General features: G+C 31.4%; 2 protein-coding genes across 3 annotated transcripts in view; one reads left to right on the top strand and one right to left on the bottom strand.

Annotated features, from left to right (window-relative positions):
• Positions 1-23,430, bottom strand: part of LOC143062385 (uncharacterized) — a 97,355-nt gene that overhangs the window by 55,897 nt on the left and 18,028 nt on the right. The window contains exon 2 of one of the 2 annotated variants that reach the window (XM_076234099.1): positions 18,651-18,691. In XM_076234099.1, the coding sequence (XP_076090214.1) occupies positions 18,651-18,691 (41 nt within the window). Of the gene's footprint in view, positions 1-1,428; positions 1,568-18,650; positions 18,692-23,430 lie in introns of those variants that run through there. The other variant, XM_076234102.1, reaches the window with a different exon arrangement.
• LOC143062216 (muscle calcium channel subunit alpha-1-like) overlaps positions 1,777-23,430 on the top strand; it is a 157,440-nt gene continuing 135,786 nt past the window's right edge. Inside the window, exon 1 of the mRNA XM_076234059.1 lies at positions 1,777-1,916. The gene's annotated coding sequence lies outside the window, so the exon portion shown is untranslated. The remainder of the gene's footprint in view (positions 1,917-23,430) is intronic.

The raw sequence follows: 23,430 nt of genomic DNA, 5'->3' as shown, positions 1-23,430 counted from the left end.
ACTTTGTCAATAGTGCTGCATATTTTTGTCCGTCTTTACTTTGTCAATAGTGCTGCATATTTTTGTCCGTCTTTACTTTGTCAATAGTGCTGCATATTTTTGTCCGTCTTTACTTTGTCAATAGTGCTGCATATTTTTGTCCGTCTTTACTTTGTCAATAGTGCTGTATGTTTTTGTCCGTCTTTTCTTTGACCATAGTGCTCTTGTTTTTGTCAATCTTTACGTAGTGCTGAAAGTTTTTGTTAGTCTTTTATTTGGCAGTAGTGCTGAAAGTTTTTGTTAGTCTTTTATTTGGCAGTAGTGCTGAAAGTTTTTGTTAGTCTTTTATTTGGCAGTAGTGCTGAAAGTTTTTGTTAGTCTTTTATTTGGCAGTAGTGCTGAAAATTTTTGTCAGTCTTTTATTTGGCCATAGTGCTAAAAGAAAATTGTCAGTCTTTTATTTGGCAAAAGTGCTAAAAAGTTTTTGTCAGTCTTTTATTTGGCAGTAGTGCTACAAAGTTTTTGTCAGTCTTTTATTTGGGTGTAGGAGCTGTATGTTTTTTATGTTTTTGTCAGTCTTTTATTTGGGTGTAGTACAGTCTGTAAGTTTTTTGTCAGTCTTTTATTTTGCCATGATGATGTATGTATTTGTCAGTCTGTTATTGTGCTCATGGGGTTATGTTTTTTGTCAGTCTGTTATTTGGCCATTGTGCTATAGGTAGATACATTTGATTGGTGATTTATGCCACATCAGCACAAAAAGGGAGAATATCAGCTATTCATTCATGACAAACAATCAGTACATGTACAGAAGAAATAAAAATTAATAGCAAAGGATCAGTACTTTTATTGATGTTCTTCATCTTAAAGTCAATTATATGATCTAGATGCAACAATTTGCCCCAAAAATACGATTCCAAAATCAAAGTCAAGATGTATATACAGGGTGAACACAATTGTCTATTCACTTAAATTAATGTGTCATTCTGTAGTTATAAGAAGACAAACTCTCTCTTGTTATTAGTATACAGTAGGAAGAAAGTCTGATATTTTCAATAATATAAAGTGGGCAATGTTTTCAACTTTTACTAGAAACTTGATAAGTTACGAAAACTATCAAGGATGGCAGACCTTCAACTACTAAAGTATATGTCAGCATGTGGCCTCATTAAAAACCTATAGACGACAATACTATTTGTACTATAATTGAATAAAACATTTCATTCATCAGTTATAACAGTGAAATGGAATGCTTTATCCTAGAATGAAGGACAAGTCACAATTACATGTCTAAACTTATCAAATATTCATGTACACAGAAGGATGTAATGATTTTTGAACATAAGTATTTAAATAATCAATTTCACAATATGAAACTTGGCGTTTAAAATATTATAAATTAATAATAGAGACGGGATCATTGAATGCAATAGTATGGATAGTACCTACCTTGAAAAAAAACTTAATCAAATACTCTCTGACTCTTCTGCCAATAATCAGATAACTCACTCTAATGTTACTGTTACACACAACTCCCGTTATTCCCTTTATATTTGTAAATAACAGTGTCAATACCGGCTTTCTTCACATATTTACATTAGGTTGTAGCAGCTGTACAGTGAACGAAAAATTTCTATTGTGAAAAAAGTAAGTTATGATTAAGCAGGAAGTATTTTTATACTACTTAATCTCCTGAACAGTACTTTTGGAGAGAGAGTGCAACTATCACTAGGGAATTAATCAATGTTTTCAAAAAGGAATATTAACAATATATCTATTTCAAAAGTGTTATGAAATTTGGATTTAAATTCTTTTCCAAGGTGATAATTGTGTATGTGATTTAGCAGTTTTCTCAGTTTTTAACACAAAATAAGAGATTTATGTATTGGAGAGGAAGTTATCACTAAATTTGTTTGGATTTGTTACAGTTATGTAAGGTAGGTACAGTTAGTGAGGGTTTTATCACAATTCAAGGTCAATACAATGCTATTTTAACAAAAGGGATTTTCCTTACTTGTAAACATGCCTACCCCCTTAGGTTAACAACATTACTATTAAACCTGCTTTTGTTTGATCCTCTGTCATGACATTATTCATATTATTTCAATTTAAAAAAAAAATCTACAATATATATGCAAAATTCATCAAATGGTATATTTGTGGACCATAGTACAAAGTATTCTACCATGATGCACAAAGGAATTATTTGTTTTCCAATTTATAAAAAACATATGACCTTTGCAATAGTTCACTTTTCCAAAATTGCATTTGTCAAAAAAAAAAAAAACTGCAAACCAAAAGAATATTGGAAAAATGAGAATTTATCCGGTGATCTTTTTGTGACCTTATCATTATTGATCAAGTGATGTTTGTTTTTCAAAACTTTTTCAAATTTGAATGTGTAATCAATATATTCCTTACATAACAACTACTTGTGCCTTCGATTACTCTTATAATTAGTTACCTACAGTATATTGTATGTAACAATACATGTACATACACGCAGGTTGAAGAGGAGAAAGGGTCTGGAATCTTTTCTCTTTAAAAGGTATAAAAAAAAGTAAACAACCTGAACATGCTTACAAAAGTAGTTAAACTAATTTAGGATATACTTTACAAAGATATATCAAACTAAGCTCCATATCCACTAAAAAATAATACAAATTGTAAAGCAAAATTTGAAATTGATCATTTATATGACATTGTCTTGTGCCATGCATTTATTTACCAATGTTTAACTTTTAACAAAGCTTTTGCTCTAAATAAGTACATTAATACCTTCTTTTGATAAAGAGAGTTGAATTAGACAAAATATGGTTCTCACTAATAAGGACTTTGAGGACTTAGGCAGGGGTATTCCTCATTTTACACTCATGACTGAACTAATATCAAAATAAAATAAGGGAATAACTTTTTGTTATACTACTGTAGGATGTACAATTTTTACAATTTTTTTTTTTTTTATCAATTTGCCATCAAGATAAAAATTGTCAAAACAAATTTCCTTTTGGTAAATTTAATTTGAAAGGAATAAAAAAATTGGGAACAAAACACACTGAAAGTCATGAAATTTATCTCTGCTGGAATACCTCTAACAGTATAACATGAGACCAACCTTTAGCTGTGTATCAGTAAGAATTTACAAAGATGCTGGAAAATGGATTTTAGAATGATTTTTTGCAAGGGTTGTAAATAGATGGTCAGCAGAAATAAGAACTATTGTGTTATCTAGAACTACTTATTATACAACTAGACGTTAATAAATCTTTACAGGGATCAAACTTTTAGTGATTATGGAGGCCATGTTTCTTGCTTGTTGACGTCATCTGATGAACCACAATTTATCAAGGGGATTTTAACTGTATCATTTTGTAGAGTTTGGTAGCAACTGGCACTTTTACAGTCTACTTCATGATATTTGAAAAGATTTTTTATTATCATATCTATATGATCTATTTATAGATATATTTTGATGAGGCCAAGTATAACTCAAAGTATGAAAAGTAACAAATGGACAATAAGCTCATTTAGGATGCCCAGAATACTGATTAAAACATGATAACATTTGATTCCTACCTTTTATTAAACTAAAGATCTGTACTCTTTAGTTGAAAAAAAACAGACTATGCAAATTTTAGGGCTTTAATTTCTTTAAATTCTCTTTACATTTTTGTAATTTTTGAGCATGAATGGTTGGCACATTTAAAACTGATCAGTTGGACGAATTGAGTCAGTCAGTAATCTTCTGTAAATGTGAGGGTAGTTTAGGTTGATATAATGACTGTCTTGTTTGTAAAGATATAACTAGAGTATATGAAATTCTGTTAAATTTGAATTATTTTGTAGATTAGACTTTGTAACAGATTTCCCCCCTTTATATTCAGCAAATAAAATGTTGTCTGTGTGATACAAGAAATATATATAATATACCTCTAACATTATTTTAAGTTTCAAAAACATACAATCAGTGGAAAAATGGGTAACACTTCTAAATTTTCACAATTACATCTCTGGCAGGGGGTATACTCATATACTAAAGGATAAAGGCTGAAATATTAAACACCGTTTACGTTATACTTTTTCAGATTTTTTTTCTTCATCAGTTACCTTGTAATCATAAATTGATACCATTATCAATTAACTAATAAATACCTCATCATTATCAATTATGTGCAATAATGCCAATATATATATATAGTAAAACATTCTGTAAAATACAGTGAAATCAGTTTCATTTTTTTTAAATATTGCCTTTAAAGATTTGAAGAAAAAAACAAACTATCTATTTTTTAAGGCTTGGAAATCTGTTCTCTAATCACAAGCCTTCTTTTTACCTATCTACATACACATGTACCATTTCAAGTCTTATCAAACCAACATTGAGCAATTTTCAAATCTTACAAAATCAATTTGGCACCAGATGATGTTTAGTTAAGATGAAAGGAACACAATGACTAAGTAGAATCAACAAAAATATTACTAAACATTCAACTGAATTTGTTGCCATAGCATTTTATACTAATTTGATATCATTTGTTTTTTTCTATATAAATGATTTATATCACCAAAAATACACATTTCAAATTACATGCACTATCAAACTATCCAATCAGAAGAATATTCAGATAATAATTCATATGTTCTTCTACAAAGTAGGTCATTTTAACTTTCCCCTTGCCATTCTTGTTAGTTTTAACAAATTAAACAAGTTAAGTTTCCATAAGCTGGTCAAGATTCCTAAACTTTTTCAACAAGCATTTTAAAGGAAAATTACTAAAATTTTGTCAAGATCTAATGAAATGAAAGTTCTGTGGCAACTTTAAGCATTGATAGTTTATAGGTAAAACAATAATCAACTGTGTTAGAATCTGTAGGAAAACACACAAAACTGTGTTGCTGGTGTTGGTGATGTGAAATAAATTCTGGGGAATATGTCACTTCTATATTTTATTCCAGTTTGATTTATAAGCTCAATTAAACATTATTCCATGAAATCTATTTCCCATTTAACCTTCTTTTTCATCTAAAATTTATGATCTTATAAGTGCTTTCACAATCTCCATCCCAAATCAATAGCTTAGTATACCCCTGGTGCCAAAAAAGAACATTTCTAACACTCAAAAGACATATATACTACCACTGAGAGCCATACAAATAACAACTGATGCTTCAAGCGCCCCCTATGGGGTGCCATATCATCGATTAATGGGTTCATACACAGGAAAAAAGCTGTATTATAAAATACATAAAATGATAAATAAGTTTTATCTCATAAAATATAGTTTATGTTAACATTAAACATAAGATTTGCATAATTTTAAGAGGAATATACAACAGTAATAAAATTATAGGCAGGAATTCATATTGGCTGTTATCTTATTAATTAATGAGAAAAATAGCTATAGATAAAGTTGCCAAGATTATGAATAATATTGTCATCTTTAATTATTGTAAATTCATCCTTTGAAACTGTCTGTTCTATACACTCTGAAAGTACAAGTTTGAATGCCTTTACTCTTTGACTTTGTCATGATCAGAAAGTACATACAAGTTCCAATCTCTAACTCTAGAGCTTTGTCAGCAAGCACATACCAGTTCCAATCTCTCACTCTGGAGCTTTGTCGCTTTGTCAGGAACACATACAAGTTCCAATCTCTCACTTTTTGGCTTTGTCAGGAACACATACAAGTTCCAATCTCTCACTTTTGGCTTTGTCAAGAACACATACATGTTCCAATCTCTCACTCTTTGGCTTTGTCAGGAACACATACAAGTTCCAATCTCTCACTCTTTGGCTGTCAGGAACACATACAAGTTCCAATCTCTCACTTTTTGGCTTTGTCAGGAACACATACAAGTGTGAACGTGGAAAAAGTCGGAATAATTTATGTATTTCTTATTTCGGACATTTGAACTTGTTTCTTATATTATTTGTAGTTTCTGTTTAATCTTTCGGACAATTTCATTCTAATTCAACAGACAATGTACTTTGATTTGCATTCTTAAAGATCTTTCATGTGTGTCACATTTTAATCTAAAACTGTGAGAAAAACTATACAAGGGATTGTGTTAATTTATGTTTCACAACTATTTCTTTTCATAATTATTTGAATCCGTTAATGTCGTACATTGATAATTCTTTTCAATATCTGTTTTATCAGTTCTTGTCCAGGACATGTATGATAACAATGACATTAATCCGTTTTTCAATTACGGTCCATTGTTACTTTAAAGTGTTAATCTTATGTTTGTAAAATTTGTCAACTTTATTATTATGTAATCTTAATTCTTTGGCAACCTGTAAACATTGTCTATCTTTATAATGTTTCGACTGAAGTTAATTCTTCAGTCGGAGTCAGCCTTTTGAACTGACATCATCCGTTCATTAAAGTGAAAATAAAAATTCATACTGAAAGTCTTCGTTTGTATTCGCTCTCACAGTCTGTGAGTTAGTTCCGCCAGTGGATTTATGTTCAATAGGCAGGGGACCAGTCTTCGGTCACTGTCGTTCGTTTCGGCATCTTCGCCAGTTTCAGCAACAGAACCTGTTGCACGGTATCGAACATTCCAGTAACAACAACGTTGTCACACAAGTTCCAATCTCTCTCTTTGGCTTTGTCAGGAACACATACAAGTTCCAATCTCTTACTCTTTGGCTTTGTCAGGAACACATACAAGTTCCAATCTCTCACTCTTTGGCTTTGTCAGGAACACATACATGTTCCAATCTCTCACTCTTTGGCTGTCAGGAACACATACAAGTTCCAATCTCTCACTCTTTGGCTGTCAGGAACACATACAAGTTCCAATCTCTCACTCTTTGGCTTTGTCAGGAACACATACAAGTTCCAATCTCTCACTCTTTGGCTGTCAGGAACACATACAAGTTCCAATCTCTCACTCTTTGGCCTTGTCAGGAACATACAAGTTCCAATCTCTCACTCTTTGGCTTTGTCAGGAACACATACAAGTTCCAATCTCTCACTCTTTGGCTGTCAGGAACACATACAAGTTCCAATCTCTCACTCTTTGGCCTTGTCAGGAACATAGAAGTTCCTGAATCTCTCACTCTTTGGCTTTGTCAGGAACACATACAAGTTCCAATCTCTCACTCTTTGGCTGTCAGGAACACATACAAGTTCCAATCTCTCACTTTTTGCTTTGTCAGGAACACATACAAGTTCTAATCTCTCACTTTTGGCTTTGTCAGGAACACATACAAGTTCCAATCTCTCACTCTTTGGCTGTCAGGAACACATACAAGTTCCAATCTCTCACTCTTAGGATTTGTCAGGAACACATACAAGTTCCAATCTCTCTCTTTGGCTTTGTCAGGAACACATACAAGTTCTAATCTCTCACTTTTGGCTTTGTCAGGAACACATACAAGTTCCAATCTCTCACTCTTTGGCTGTCAGGAACACATACAAGTTCCAATCTCTCACTCTTAGGCTTTGTCAGGAACACATACAAGTTCCAATCTCTCTCTTTGGCTTTGTCAGGAACACATTCAAGTTCTGATCTCTCACTCTTTGGCTTTGTCAGGAACACATACAAGTTCCAATCTCTCACTCTTTGGCTTTGTCAGGAACACATACAAGTTCCAATCTCTTACTCCAGCGGTGTTTTTTTTTAGCAAGCACATACAAGTTCTAATCTCTTACTCAAATATTAATGAAATCACAGTACTTTAAAAGGTTTCTCTTTCAAAATATCCCAAAAATTTTAGAACGCATATGCAAAGTATTCATCTGTTCTGAAAATGCTGAATTTTTGAAACAGTGCCATTATCAAGTTGTTTTTAAAATCATTCCTGAAATGTTCAGCATCACAATAAAAGGAGGTGGGGTGGGGGAGGGGGAGGGTGTCGGGGAGTTAATAGTACCATGACTAATATGAAAGCAGTCAGTAAATGTTTTGGTAACAATTGGAATGATTATCAAAACTTGGTTCATTAATCTGAATAATTAGCTGTAATTTAAAATGTTTTGTCTACATTGCCTAAAAAGTACTTGTGATGTAAAAAATGTACTTTCAGTTACATTAACTATAGTGTCAATCATATTAGTACCCAAAAAGAATGACATGTAGTTTAATAAAATTATTATTATTGATTTTTATCATTTTTTTCAGTTAAAATGACCAAAAATCCTTGTTTCTGCAGATGATTATTTGATCATCTGCCTTCTACCACAACATCTTACAGTATCTATACAATTAAATACTTGATATCAGATTTTTCGTAACATATGTTTTTAAATTCATTTAGCATTACATTCTAACTAGCAAAAAGGAAAATATTTAACCTAATTTTGAATGTTTTTGACAAAGTACTATATTAAAACAGAATCACACCTGTCCCTTCATAACATTAAAAGAGAAATAAAGATGTTCTGACGTAAAGAATGTAAGCATTGGCACTGTAGATGGCAGTATAACAATGTACTTTAACCACAATTTCTCATTAAATACAAGGAACTGCATCAATATAGCCACTTATCAAAAGGTCACAACTAAAAATAAGCAACAAATCTTTTAATTTATAATCTTAACATATTTGTTTGTAGATTGTTGACAGCAGAGAAAATAAACAATTGTAAACAGTTGTGGCACATAAAACTTACTACAGTAATAGAACACTATTCTGATGGAGAAATAATCAAATTTGAAACAGTTTTTGTTGATTTGGCAAGTCTTTATGATTGCTCCAATACCAGAGATTAAATCACTTCCCGTTAGCCTTTGGAGATATTGGATTTCTTTAAAACTTGAGTACAAGATAAGAAGCATTTCTTCCAAAACAGAACTTTTAGGAAGGTTTCCTCAAATTATTCTAAAGTCAGCATAAATTTTGACAGTGGTGTTCCATCAAAGTTGAAAAGCACTAAAGACCATCTTTATCTAACTTTTTGTCAATGGTATTATCTATAGGTTTTTTTTTTTTTACCTTTTCCTTACATGGGAGTGATAAGACCAGTTATTGACCCTAAATTGTACCGTGTCCTTTCAGCGAAACACTGATTTGAGTACAAAACAAGTCTGTGAAACAATGAAGCAGTCAGTACTCTTATAATCCTTATAGTTTTTTTTTATGAAATAATGATTTTTTTTTCCCTATTTCAAGCATGTACTCCAGTAGTATTATTCCAATGAGACTTACTATAGTCCAAATGATGTGGATTTAAACTGTTGCCTTCAACAATGAGCAAACATCTTACTAAATGGTAAGCTAAGTGTATAAAAATCATAAATGACAAAATATTGAACAATTCAAATAAAAAAATCATATAAACAAGAAGACATTTACTCCAGTGTAAAAAATATACCCCTGATAAAAAACCACAAGATTTAAGGACAAATCAATATTACAATTGTCATCTTAAAGTTCAGAAGAAAAACACTTAGTTTGGCTCTAGGATGGTTATTTTAATGAAACTGTCTCTTCATCATAAATTTATATCTATATTGCATAAAACAGACATAAAAGGAACTAGAAAATAATTTTCAATGACACAAGCCTGACACTACAGACAAGTAATGGACAATGAATATCTCTTGATAGCATACAGATTATTACTCTGCCCTCCGAAACATTTCCGTATCATAGACATTGTAACATTAGTTTTTTACTGTACAGGAAAACACAAATTGATTGTAAGTTATATACTCAAATGTTCCTCACTTACAAGAAGTCTTACTCTAATGATTGTGTGAAATAAGAAGCAGATTCAAGCTAAAATATTTCTGGCATCATTTGGAAAATCTTCTATTTAAATCATTTACTTAAAATTCATCATAAATAATACATACAAAATTGGTATAATTTTTTCAATATACATTTTATTTATTTAATGATTTTCATTTTTTTTCTATAAAGGAGGAAACAAAAATCTACAGACTAACAGCTCTTACTAACCAGATTATTTATGACTGGAATATTTTCCAAAATAAGTTAAATATTTTGAATTGAAAAAAAATTCTTGCAGAGTTGAAGTATCTGAATAAAAAAAAGTTTGTAAGATGTTAAAGATGTGAGGCTAAAATTAGCAAACGAGAAAACCTGCTACTGGATTCTGGAGATCAAATCTAGCATCAATTTTAAGACAATTGTAATTATAAGGTCTATTACAAGCAATAACTGAAATGGACCTCTTTCTGTGTGTAACAGGTTTTCCTCCCTTTGAAGAAGATATATATCTCCCCTCAGCTGTTGTTTGTTTCCTCCCCTCATTGAGCAATCCACAGACAATGTATCTACATGTTTTACATCTGTCTGAGGGCAAATCCATTTACCTTGAAGAACAGTGTGTAGAAACCTACCAAGTTGTTAACTATAGGTATTTCCCCAGCTGTACATATCATATTTATAAACATTGCTGAATGGTATATACATATTATACACAGAATATGATTTCAAAATTCTTCAATTAACTTCTGAAGGTACTACATTATCAGTCCATATGTTACCACACGTTCTTAATCCTCAGTGGGGTATTCAACTCATTGATAAGTGCAAATAATTATAGCAAAAATGTGTCTCCTGAAAAAAGCTATCGGCAATCATTATGCAACAACATATTGTATCTGCAGGCATATAGAAAATAGATTTATATTAAAACAAGAACATAACAAATATGAGACATGGAATCCCAATCTAAGGTCATTATTACCAAAAATTGATAAAAATAGAAAAAAGAAAATTGACATATCAAAATCAAGAACTGCAGCAGCCATGTCTGTTTGGTTTGATCTGAATGAAATAAGTTTGTTCTTTTATACTATTCTTGACATCATTCTGCCAAGTAATTGCTTAAACTTATAAAAGTTAACATAAAGAATATATAACTAGAAAATGTGTATGAAAACATAAAACACTAAGGTAAATGGACCTACGCATTAACTTTGGTTAACCAAAATCAATCAAGCATGTCATGAAAGTAAAATGTTTCAGATGGTTATTCAATCAAAAGAAGATCTACCTGCAGTACAAGCCTGGTCATTTATCTATACAACTACATACAATAACTGGAGAACTGAAAGAAGATCTACCTGCAGTACAAGCCTGGTCATTTATCTATACAACTACATACAATAGCTGGAGAACTGAAAGAAGATCTACCCGCAGTACAAGCCTGGTCATTTATCTATACAACTACATACAATAACTGGAGAACTGATAGGGGAGAAACTGTAGGCCATATTGGTCAGTAAATGGCAAGGGCATACACAAATAGGAATTTTAAGGTTCTACAATGAACAGTACCATATATTCCAGTCAAATTTTTGTTTCCAGCATTTTCTCTCTTCTTATTCTAACCTGTCATTCTGTTCACAAGTATGGTAAACAAAGAAGTGTGTGTGTGTTTGGGAGGGGAGGGATATGATACAACATATATTCAGATTCTATAAGAAGGGTGTGCGTTTGGGAGGGGAGGGATATGATACAACATATATTCACATTCTATAAGAAGTGTGTGCGTTTGGGAGGGGAGGGATATGATACAACATATATTCAGATTCTATAAGAAGTGTGTGCGTTTGGGAGGGGAGGGATATGATACAACATATATTCACATTCTATAAGAAGTGTGTGTGTTTGGGAGGGGAGGGATATGATACAACATATATTCAGATTCTATAAGAAGATGTATTAAGGATGTATTCTTCTGACTTTCAGTCTCGTTCAGTCTCGTTGAAATCTTGTTCTTGATTAATTTCCAAAACATGTGATACAAGTGGAAAATATCAATGAATTTTAAAAATATCATAATCAAACATAACTCTGTGAAAAAATTGTGTATTTACAATGAACGGTTTTTGAGTAATGCAGTTTTTCAAAATTTACGACCAATCAAGTCAGTATTTCTAGCCAAAATTTTGAGAAAATGGGTGAGGGATACAAAAAATTATTTTACAAGAATCATGTACATTTCATATCATTTTGGTCTTTTCAAATTTCTTAGAGATGTATCTTTGCAATCATTTATAACAAAAAAGTTGAAATAATATGCATTTTGTTTTAAAACTGAGAAAAATCACAAAAATACAAAATTGGCAGCGTGGTTTATTTTACACAAAAAAGCGTCAAAATATGATAAAACTTTCTTATATTAACAGACCTACCTATAAATTTTTTAAGTAAAATTAATTCAGATTGGTCCACTTCATCTTTATACGATATTTCTGTGCTTGCATTTCCTATTATGATTTTCGTGATAGAGGGTTGTTGCTCACAATTTAAGGAAGCTATTAAACCAAGAGTTCCAAATGGTGAAGTAGAAATCATCCCTTCATAAATTTTACGGACGCCATCACGAGTTGGTTGACCGTTATGGAATGACCGTTTCACAAATGATATCGGATATGTTCCTTACGTCGTAACAACAATCCCCTTCCCTTTCATGAATGTGACCTACCGAATAAGACTATTTACCGGATTTGTTATCACATAAGCAACACGATAGGTGCCACATGTTGAGCAGGATCTGCTTACCCTTCCGGAGCACCTGAGATCACCCCTAGTTTTTTGGTGGGGTTCGTGTTGTTTATATTTTAGTTTTCTATGTTGTGTCATGTGTGCTGTTGTTTGTTTGTCTTTTTCATTTTTAGCCATGGCGTGTTCAGTTTGTTTTAGATGTATGAGTTTGACTGTCCTTTTGGTATCTTTTGTCCCTCTTTTATAGAGTTTAATTGTGGAACTGTGATTTTGTTCACCATTATAGCCAAAAAATAGGTAAAAATCAATGAAAACTGGGAAAATCATCAAAATTGGGCATTTTCAAAGGGCTATAGCAATAAAAGAAGTGCACCACCATATGATTTTTTCTTCACCAATTATTTTGTTACAGTCTTATTAACCCAAAAATCATGTTAAGAACAAGTTTAATTCTAGAATTTTTTGGCTCCTCAGAGGTGTATATCCTTAAGATAGAGTAATAATCATTACAGAACATAATCACATGTGGAAAATCTGGGTGTACCGGTAGATATAATATTTATTTATTTTATGATCTTTTCACTCATTGAACAATCATTTATTTCTTCATACTTGTGTCTATGTAGATATAATATTTATTTATTTTATGTTCACTCATTAAACCATCATTTATTTCTTCATTCTCGTGTCTATCACCATAGGTCTCTCAATACTTAATCAAATCCTCTAAACTACTGATAGATACTTAATCTATTGGCACAAAATAGTATATAGCAATGTAAAAACTCAAATCAAGTCTTTCAAAGATGTTTCTTTTTTATAACAATAAGTTAAATATACCACAACTGAGTCGTTAATCAAACTTAAGTACAGGAAAGTCAAAGTTATAGTTTTCTTGCTTTGTAATACAGAACATTGAAGGAAAATGCATGTATTTTAATTAAATTGGTGGTCTTAATTAGGCTAAGTAATATTGCACTCTCTCTGACATCAGAAAACTGGTGTATGACTTGTACATATAATCATGTTTATAGATATGATTACATGTATATGAATAAGTCGCACATTCTGGCCTTTTCTTACTGTTGGAAAAAATAGTGAACATGGATAAAATAGCAAGGACTACAGATTATCTGACAAATACTAAAAAAGCAAAAATAAAATACTGTTCCTCTACATTAAAATTTTATATTAAGCAAAAAACAGTGGCAGATCCAGAACTTTTCATAAGGGGGCCTGCTCCAATCATGCTTCAGTGATTCCTATATAATCAACCAAGTTTTTTGCACGAAAAGGGGGGCTGGATCTGCCTATGAAAAACATCACGTCAGTACCAAAAAATAAAAATAAAATATAGTATAACTCTTTTTAGATCCTAGAATTTTAATAATATTTTTGATTGTACAATCACTTTTTTATTAGTTTCATTATTTCTGCCACATGAAGTAAGAATGTAAATTTCCCTTCCTATGTTTCCACCATTGTCATCTGTTTCCTTTATCATAAATTATTCTATTGTAAGATTCTCAAGTTATAGTACTGGTAATTGAAAATGGATTAAGAAGGAGCAATCTTAATATAGACTCTTGATAGGAAAACCTTATTCAGTTTATCAACTTTTTCTAGACAGCTTATGGTCTTTAAAAAATCATCAAAAAATAGTAAAATGAGAACAGAACATTCTGACACAGTAAAAACTGTATGTAAATCTCACTTGGGGCTAGATTTCTACAGTCAATTGATTCAGAAATCAATATCCCTGTAATTTCATTGAGAAAATATGTTCCTGGATTAAGTGGAAAGCCCCAGTTCTAATCTAGAACAAAACACATGTTACCTTCTCTGAGGTAATGTAGTGTAAATTTATTAAGATAACACAAGATGTTCTGATCATGGCTCTGCCAAAGGTTTACTCAAAAGATGGCTATAGATTATAATCCTGAAAGTCATACCGATAAGAATATAAGTACATAATTTGTATATTTAAGATTAAATTTCTTGTATTACTTCTAATAAATTGTTTTACTGAACAAACCTGCCTGCCATAAATCTTGTAAAGAGAAGATACTGAGAGCCTTATTATAATGTGTAACCAATTGGACCAAGCAATCAGGCAATACCAAAGGAACAAAATAAACAAAATAATAGGACTTAATTTTCTAAATCAAAAACAATTCATTCTGATAAGTAGGGAAGTACCTGTATCTATCTAGATTGAGCAGAGATCACCCTAAACTATTTAAGAGATTATAAACAGATACGTTTTTGATCAGAAAAAAATATTTTTTTTAATTAGAAGTTTAATACAAACAAGATCAGAGTAGATTTCACATTTTAAAGAAATGATTTAAAATTCAATATTCTATGTAATAGACACTGTGTCCTCCTTAAATTCTCAATGGAGAAATAGTATTGTAAAATGATTGATTTTCCAAAAATATAACATTATCTAAGAATTGCTCTTTTAAACAGCAATGAAACATTACAAAGACAGATATCAGATTTATGAAACATTACAAAGACAGATATCAGATTTATGAAACATTACAAAGACAGATATCAGATTTATGAAACATTACAAAGACAGATATCAGATTTATGAAACATTACAAAGACAGATATCAGATTTAAACAGCAATGAAACATTACAAAGACAGACATCAGATTTAAACAGCAATGAAACATTACAAAGACAGACATCAGATTTAACTATAAACCAGTGAAGCTGTTCTGTTTTCAGAACAAAATCTATTTGTGAATATATCTTTTTTTTCAAATTTGAGGATTTTCCTTAACCCTGAAAAAAATACCCCTTTCAAAATCCTATTTCACAATTTCTAATATTTGTATTTCATAAACAAAACAAGCTCATAGTTATTATACATACTGCTTCATCTAAAACAATTTGTCTAGTTCAATAATGGACAAGTTTGTATGATAATAGAGGAGTATGACAGCCAGGACAGCACAGGACATAAGTAATAGGTCAGCTGTAAATTCTGGACATTATAGAAGATATATGGCTTTTTTTATTATTGAAACCTCCATTCCCAACATATCTTACAACTGAACACATACCTTCTATAACTGCTGGGATTTACTTACACATATATGACTTTTTATTAGTTTTTAAATTTAATCAAATCTCCCCTTTCCAACATTTCTTACAGCATACACCATTCATATCCATGAACCTTTTGCACTAATCAAGGAAGTCTGTAACAACTTAACCGATTTCCTTTTAAAATCAAACGTATTGAACTTCTTGTCAGCAATAAACAGAGACCGATTTCCACCAGTCAAAAGACTTTTCTTTGCTAAGATTGTTGAAACGCTCAATTTCCTTCACAGGACAAAGACAAAGTAATTATTATAAGACAAACTTCATAATTCTATCTAGGACTGTCTTTCTGTATGTAACACTGTCTGTTGTCTTATATACTATGACAGCTTCTTTAATCCAAGTTCAATAACTCATTCTTAATTGATTTTTTTGGGGTAATATAAAACAAGTTGAGGTTAGATTCATTTCCACAGAAGATAACTAGTCATTTCCCAGGAAAGCTTCTTTTGTTTTCTAAACATTAAATCTTTACCATTGGGAATTAAACAATATACTATGTCCCATTTTATACTATGATTGACACATCTGTTTATTACATGGCAAGGAAGAGCCCTGATTAGCTACAATGATTAAAGTTAAACATTTCTCCTTTTTAAGGGTGATAAACTTTCATGTCTACTTCAAGAACACAGCTTTCATTATCTGCAGAGGTCTGACAAGTGACAAATTGGTCTATTTCAGTAATGCTGTATTGATCTCTATTTTGGAAGTTAACATTGAATCTCTGGACAGGCACTACAGCTGTGATCATGGACAATATTAATCTATAAATCTCTGGACAGGCACTACAGCTGTGATCATGGACAATATTAATCTATAAATCTAACACAGACTAAGACCTTCAACATGTTCAAAGGTCCTAAAAAAATGCAAAAGACACATTTAATCTTTCTGGAAATTAGTTTTCTAGTTTTCACAGGTCAACAATACATATCCTCCTTTTTTATGACAATAATTTGTAATTTTGTATGGGCATAACAGGGGTTTCATTATATTTCATGTTGATTGGTACTTTCCCCGTTTCTAGGTGGTACTTTTCAATTTATTCCATGAATATCTTATATAAAAATTCCTACATTTAGGTGGTACTTGTCAATAGCATAGGAGGGAAAAAGTACCGGGTACCGCCTCCTAATGAATGGTCTGGCATAAATATGGCTAGTTCTGGTTAAGTCAGTTTACACTGGAAATATAAAATTGATATAAAGATGTCTCTTGAACTTTTATTTGACCAGCAATAGATCTTCGTCTTAACGCTTTCCCTTTCATGAATGTGACCTACCGAATTAGACTATTTACCGGATTTGTTATCACATAAGCAACACGACGGGTGCCACATGTGGAGCAGGATTTGCATACCCTTCCAGAGCACCTGAGATCACCCCTAGTTTTTTAGGTGGGGTTCGTGTTGTTTGTTCTTTAGTTTTCTATGTTGTGTCATGTGTGTTGTTGTTTGTTTGTCTTTTCATTTTTAGCCATGGCGTTGTCAGTTTGTTTTAGATTTATATGAGTTTGACTGTCCCTTTGGTATCTTTTGTCCCTCTTTCATTTTGTGACTGAGTCTTGAAACAAAATTCCATGACAATCTATTGAATGACATGAATTGAGCCTTGTTACTATTAGATGAAAAGTATAAGTATATGTAAGAAACTACACTAAGGTTTTAACCGGAATGTTCATATACATGTGTCACTATCTGCTAGAAAGACTCACTAAGGCTTTAACCGGAATGTTTATATACATGACATACATGTGTCACTATCTGCAACTGGAAGACAGACATCTCTTCCCTTTAGTTGATTAGATATGATATCAGTTTGGATGGTAACTGTTGATGTTCAGGTGCAAGTCATGTGCATTACTGCACTATCTATCAGGGAATAACACCCATATGATGTAATTATTATCTGATGGAGAAGATCTTAAATTTTATTATGAGATGAAATCAGATATACATTAATAGGCCTTTTTTGTTTGTTTTTGAATTGATTAATTATAAGAAGTAGAACCTGCTTTGTTAACCTTGTTAAAGCAACATTTGGGATATTTCAAAACTTGATTAAATGTTTTTCCTTTGAGATATTACTATTAGTAGAAGGAAGCCAAATTTATAGGTTCCAACGTGTTAGATTACTATTCATGTAAATCTTGAATTTTAACAAATTACAGGTAATGAAACTTTCAGATCTAGATCCCACAAAATTTAAAGAAAATTGAATTAATCGGTTTGAAAAATTTAACTTATAAATTATTTACAAAGCTTGAACCTACTAGATTTGTACAAATTTCACTTAAAATTTGGCAAATTCATCTTCAAATCTAGAATTTTAAAACCTCAAACTCTCTCCCACCACAATTAAACAAAAATCCTGCAAAAATCAAAAACAAACCAAAATTTAACTTAACGATACAAACTGCAGCTAAATCACTCATTTTCAGAATAAAATCCAATTTCTAACTAAATATGTGAAATCACATCGCAGATCAAGTCAGGAAATAAGGATAAGAAGAGAGAATCTTAAAACAATCTAATTACAAAACTATGATTGAAATGGTGTAATTAAAGTCTCATCTTTAATTCATCTCAGATTCTTAGAAGTAATATACTATAGAAGGGTTAATTGAAAGGTTGGTAAACCACAATACAACACCTAGGTGTAATTTACTTTATAGCCCCTAGTTTGACAGAATGTTGGACAAGATGAGAGGGTTTTACCCAGTTTAATTAGCATCTCATTATATTACCTATCTACCTGTCTGTGTATTCCCCTGAGAGGCTGCCAGCAAATGTAATACCTGCTGTCTACTTAAAATTAGAGTAAACACATTCACTTTAATATACAGGTATAAAAACATCAAATTCTAAATTATATTGCATTGATCAAAAGTGCTGTCTAGAAACAAAATAATTTACATTAACAGGTCTGAAATTATTCTAAGGGGGTGGGGGACATGAAATGTTCCTGGATTTCTCAGGTATAGGCATACTTTGAGGGGACATCAGGTGTTGATGGTTGATATAGTCTGTAGTACTCAACAATAATTTTGGTGATTGTTTTAATACCTTTTACATATCATTTCATTGATTTTTTATCCTATAAATGAACTTACCTTTTGTATACAAACAATGATCCCTCTATTTCTGTTCTTTCCTGAAAATATACAAAGAAAAGATTGAAAAACCAAGTCTTTATAACTAGCAATATTATAATACAGTTCCGAAAAGAGGTCAGGGTATCAATTTTTTTTTAAATTTATATCACATCATTTAGAATTCCAGCATGTGATGATGAAATCCAAGAAATAAGAAACATTAAGAGAGGTTCATACCGTCATCAATGTCAATAAATAAGAAACATTAAGAGGGGATCATACCGTCATCAATGTCAATAAATATTTGTATTAATAACTATATGACATACATGTGAGGATAATATTTGTAATAACTATATGACATACATGTGAGGATAATATTTGTAATAACTATATGACATACATGTGAGGATAATATTTGTAATAACTATATGACATACATGTGAGGATAATATTTGTAATAACTGTATGACATACATGTGAGGATAATATTTGTAATAACTATATGACATACATGTGAGGATAATATTTGTAATAACTATATGACATACATGTGAAGATAATATTTGTAATAACTATATGACATACATGTGAAGATAATATTTGTAATAACTATATGACATACATGTGAGGATAATATTTGTAATAACTATATGACATACATGTGAAGATAATATTTGTAATAACTATATGACATACATGTGAAGATAATATTTGTAATAACTATATGACATACATGTGAGGATAATATTTGTAATAACTATATGACATACATGTGAGGATAATATTTGTAATAACTATATGACATACATGTGAGGATAATATGCTCATAAGGCTGAACATTCTATTTGGACATTTGGACATAGACAAAATTAATTTTATCTAAATGCAGATGATTGATTCATGGAAATGAACAGGACATATCTTTATTAGTGACACTTCTCTCCTTAATCAAAGAGCTGAAAGCTCTGAAGAAAAATGACGCCACTGTCTCTAATATTGGGATAGTTTTTATGCAAGTCTTGATTTTCACATACCGTAATTAGTTTAACAATGCAACATGTCTCGTAAGCATATAATTGATATTCGTATATGTGTGTGTGTGAAGTGAAGGTGCCAACTGGCTGGTTTTTTTTTTAAGACAAATGAATAGGTCAAGACTACCTGAATTGTACAAATAAATACCGTATAAAGGCTTCTATATTTCTCACTGGTACATAGGCTGAATCCGGGTCCGTTCGCGCCCATTCACGTTTGCACCAACTCATGTTCGCCCCCTTTCACTTTATCACCCTACATGTTCGCAACTAATCTTAATTGGTTTTGTGTTTAATAACTCTGTAAGCAAGTGTTTTCTTATAAGTATAATTGTTGTCATTGTCTCAAAATAAAGTGAGACAGCATTTTTTTTTTTGTGTTGAATAAATCTTAATCATGTTTTGGATAGCGTATTGTTAAAGATAATAATAATCCTTTCTAAATAAAGTAGTATTTTGTCAACGTTTTATTTAGCGTTGAATAACTCTTAATCATGTTTTGGTTAGTGTATTGCTATACTTTGTTTCATTGACCTCTTTCATAATGAAGTGAGATTCTGACTATTTTTTTTCTGTGTGTTGAATAAATTTTATCATGTTTTGGTTATAATAGTGGATTGCTATATTTTGGTTCCTATATTTTATTGTTTCGTTGTTTCAGTTCAAAGGGCTTAAAAACAATTATCTTTTGTGTTTTTCCTTTAAAATCTTCAATGTTTTACTCATACCAAGCTAAAAATACATTCAGTATTTACACCAAAGCAATTTAAAACAACAATCATGATTTTCCAATTATTCAACTTGAATTTGAATTAAAATTGGGCGCGAATGAGTAGAGTGCGAATGGACCTTGGGTGTGAACGTGCGAGGTGCGAAAGTGTATTGGGCGCAAACAGACCTGATACCACATAGTCTGAACCCCCTTCTCCCACAAAATATGATGTAAATTAAAAACAAATTGTTCAGAGAATAATTGAAGTCTTTCCACTAGAAAAGATCTATTTTTATATTGAAATATGAAAAATCAGTTTAAAATGTTAGTTCCTATGGCTTTATGACGTCCTATTAACCTATGACCTTGACCTCAATTTCAAGGTCACAAACCATGGACCTTGAATTCAAAATATCCTAGGTCTTTAATATGTTTGGTTAATGAGAACTACCACTTGACGCGTAATTTTAAATGTAAGATGGACAAAAACTCCCTTTTATTGTATGCGCAGCCTTTCAACCAAAATATACAAGTAAGGACATGTCGCAACTAATAATTTATGAAAAATTATTTGTCAAAATGTCATACAGTATTTGAAAAGAAGTGAAAATAAGCCAAAATCAAAATTTATAATATGACCTTGACCTTTGACATTGACCTCATTTTCATTTTTAGTACCAATGACCTCATGAAGACCCTAGGTCTCTATCAGTTATGGTTTACCAGTTGAAAATGCATATCGCTTGAATCAAATGAAAAAGGGGGAATAACTCTCATATGGAGTCCCCATAGAGCTATGGTTCAAACGAATATTCTTATCCTAAATATGTAACGAGCAATTTGGTAAAATAAAATCTTTTACGGTTACGAAGGAGAGGTGGCCACAAGAAAAACAGTGTTTGGGGAGATAACTCTTACAACGTAATGTATTTTGTTATAATTACATTTGATATATGTTTCATTATAATACTTTATTCTGATTGGCTAACTGCACATCACATGTTATTCCTCAAGCAATTGCATCACTCAATAAAACTTTTCATTCATGATAACACGTGGTCCCACAATAAAGTGCACAGATGAATTGAATAAAAAAGTTATAAAATTCGTGTTTTCATGATCCTAGCTAAAAAAAGTAATTATAAGTATTGAATGTTTCTTTTTGTAACCTCATAGGGTTGCAAAAGCGTTGACCGTGTGCACATTTTTAGAATGAAGCGCTTATGCGCTTCATACAAAAAGTACTTCGGTCAACGCTTTTACACCTCAATGAATTTACAAAAAAAAAGCATTCAATACTTATATGCAGTTGTAAATTTTTAAAGCAAAAAGAGTTAATACTAACTTTCACTTTTTTGGATGTTCATGTACATTTTGAATGTATTTATTTTTCTCAACTACATGAATTTTTTGGTGTATTTTTAATGATATATGAGTAGTCCAAATAATTATTACGTCTGGCAAGGCTTTTTAAATTTTATTCTGGGACACCTTCCTATGACCACAAGGCTATGTTAATTTTTTTCTGGGACGCCTTCTTAGGAAGCCTTCCTACGAACGTCTTAGGAAGGCGTCCCAGAAAAAAATAAAATAGCCTTATTGGATATTTTTATGCATTATTTAACCAGTTGAGTCTTTTACAGGATTGTTTGTTTAATGCTGTTTAAACATTACTGAAAAAAAACAACCTTAAATTTGCTAATTATTTGGCATGAAAGTTTGATTTATTGAAAGGGACTCATAGTTTTCCATTTAATTTTAATAATTGTCTAATGGTTAAAACAATAGCTTCGTTGTTTACTTTTATACACAACAACATATTCACTTTGGTCTCGTTGTTTACCTAATATTCACTATGTACTTGGTAACAGTTATTAATTAATTGAATAGAAAATATTATAATAAATATTATTGGAAGCCGAATTGACGTCAAATAGGTGCCGATTTGACTAGATGCCAATTTAACCAGGTGCCGACTTGACTTGTACGTTTCAATTCCTCTGCGATCGTTTGCGGTATTTTCTTGAGAAAACCTATTTTCCATCATCAAAGAGAAGAAGAAACTGCTTGAAATGATTCCCGAACAATTTTAAAACTTGCGATGTTTAAACAGGAAGTTTCAAAAGCACGTGTAAAAGAAGAAATTAACCAATGAGAGTGGAAATCCGTACATAACATATATCACTATAGTACGACTTTTAAAGCAAAACAGTTTCATCCTTTTGTAAAACAGTCTTTAATATACCTATCACATTAATGTTTGAAGGGTCTTAAGCTTATTCAAACCATATAAGTCGGTATGAAACACCAAAACGGAATGATAATAACCGATTACGTTTTGTAGTTTACAAAATTCTGGACTGGTTCCTGTCAAACTACAACACTTTCTTCTGTAGTGGAATACAAACAGAAACCAGTTTGTTTGTAAACTGGTTCCTGGCTGATTACTACACAATGCTCATGCATAATGATAACACAAGCACATTCCTCCAGTTTGTATTGAAATTAGTAAATACGAAACCAAGCGCGGTAGGCAGAGAAATCAGGTCGGCAGTTATGGAACAATGACTGCGTCATTTTCCAAAAATTGATCAGAATTTGAGGTTTTTTATAATTAGTTGTTGTTAGGTTGCTGTATTTTTTAACAACAAAAGGACACTCTGACTTTTTAGGGATGCATAATGTTAGTGCTGGTGTACTACGAGTCCTTTGTGACATTATTGAACATCTGAACTTTCAGAATTTATAACAAATCATTTCAGACACTAACATATTCCATGTCGTACTACAGACAACCATATATAGAACATAAGACATACCTATCATGTATTCCTCAAAACATTCCAGGCATACAAAATACTATTCAATTGTTTTGGGACTCTTATACATTATAATTTAGAATAAAAATTGTTGATTTATATGTCATATAACCTATTTTAAGTCAATTCTCACATAAAAAATAAAAGTTTCAAAAAGTGTATCCCTTGAGTATTTCTACAGCTATAAGACACACTGTTCTATCAGTGACCTTGTATGACCTCTGTATAAA

The sequence above is a fragment of the Mytilus galloprovincialis genome, chromosome 1 (assembly GCF_965363235.1).
Source record: "Mytilus galloprovincialis chromosome 1, xbMytGall1.hap1.1, whole genome shotgun sequence".
NCBI lineage: Eukaryota > Metazoa > Mollusca > Bivalvia > Mytilida > Mytilidae > Mytilus > Mytilus galloprovincialis.
The sequence above is the reverse complement of the archived record's forward strand: the minus strand, read 5'-3'. Positions and strand labels throughout refer to the sequence as shown.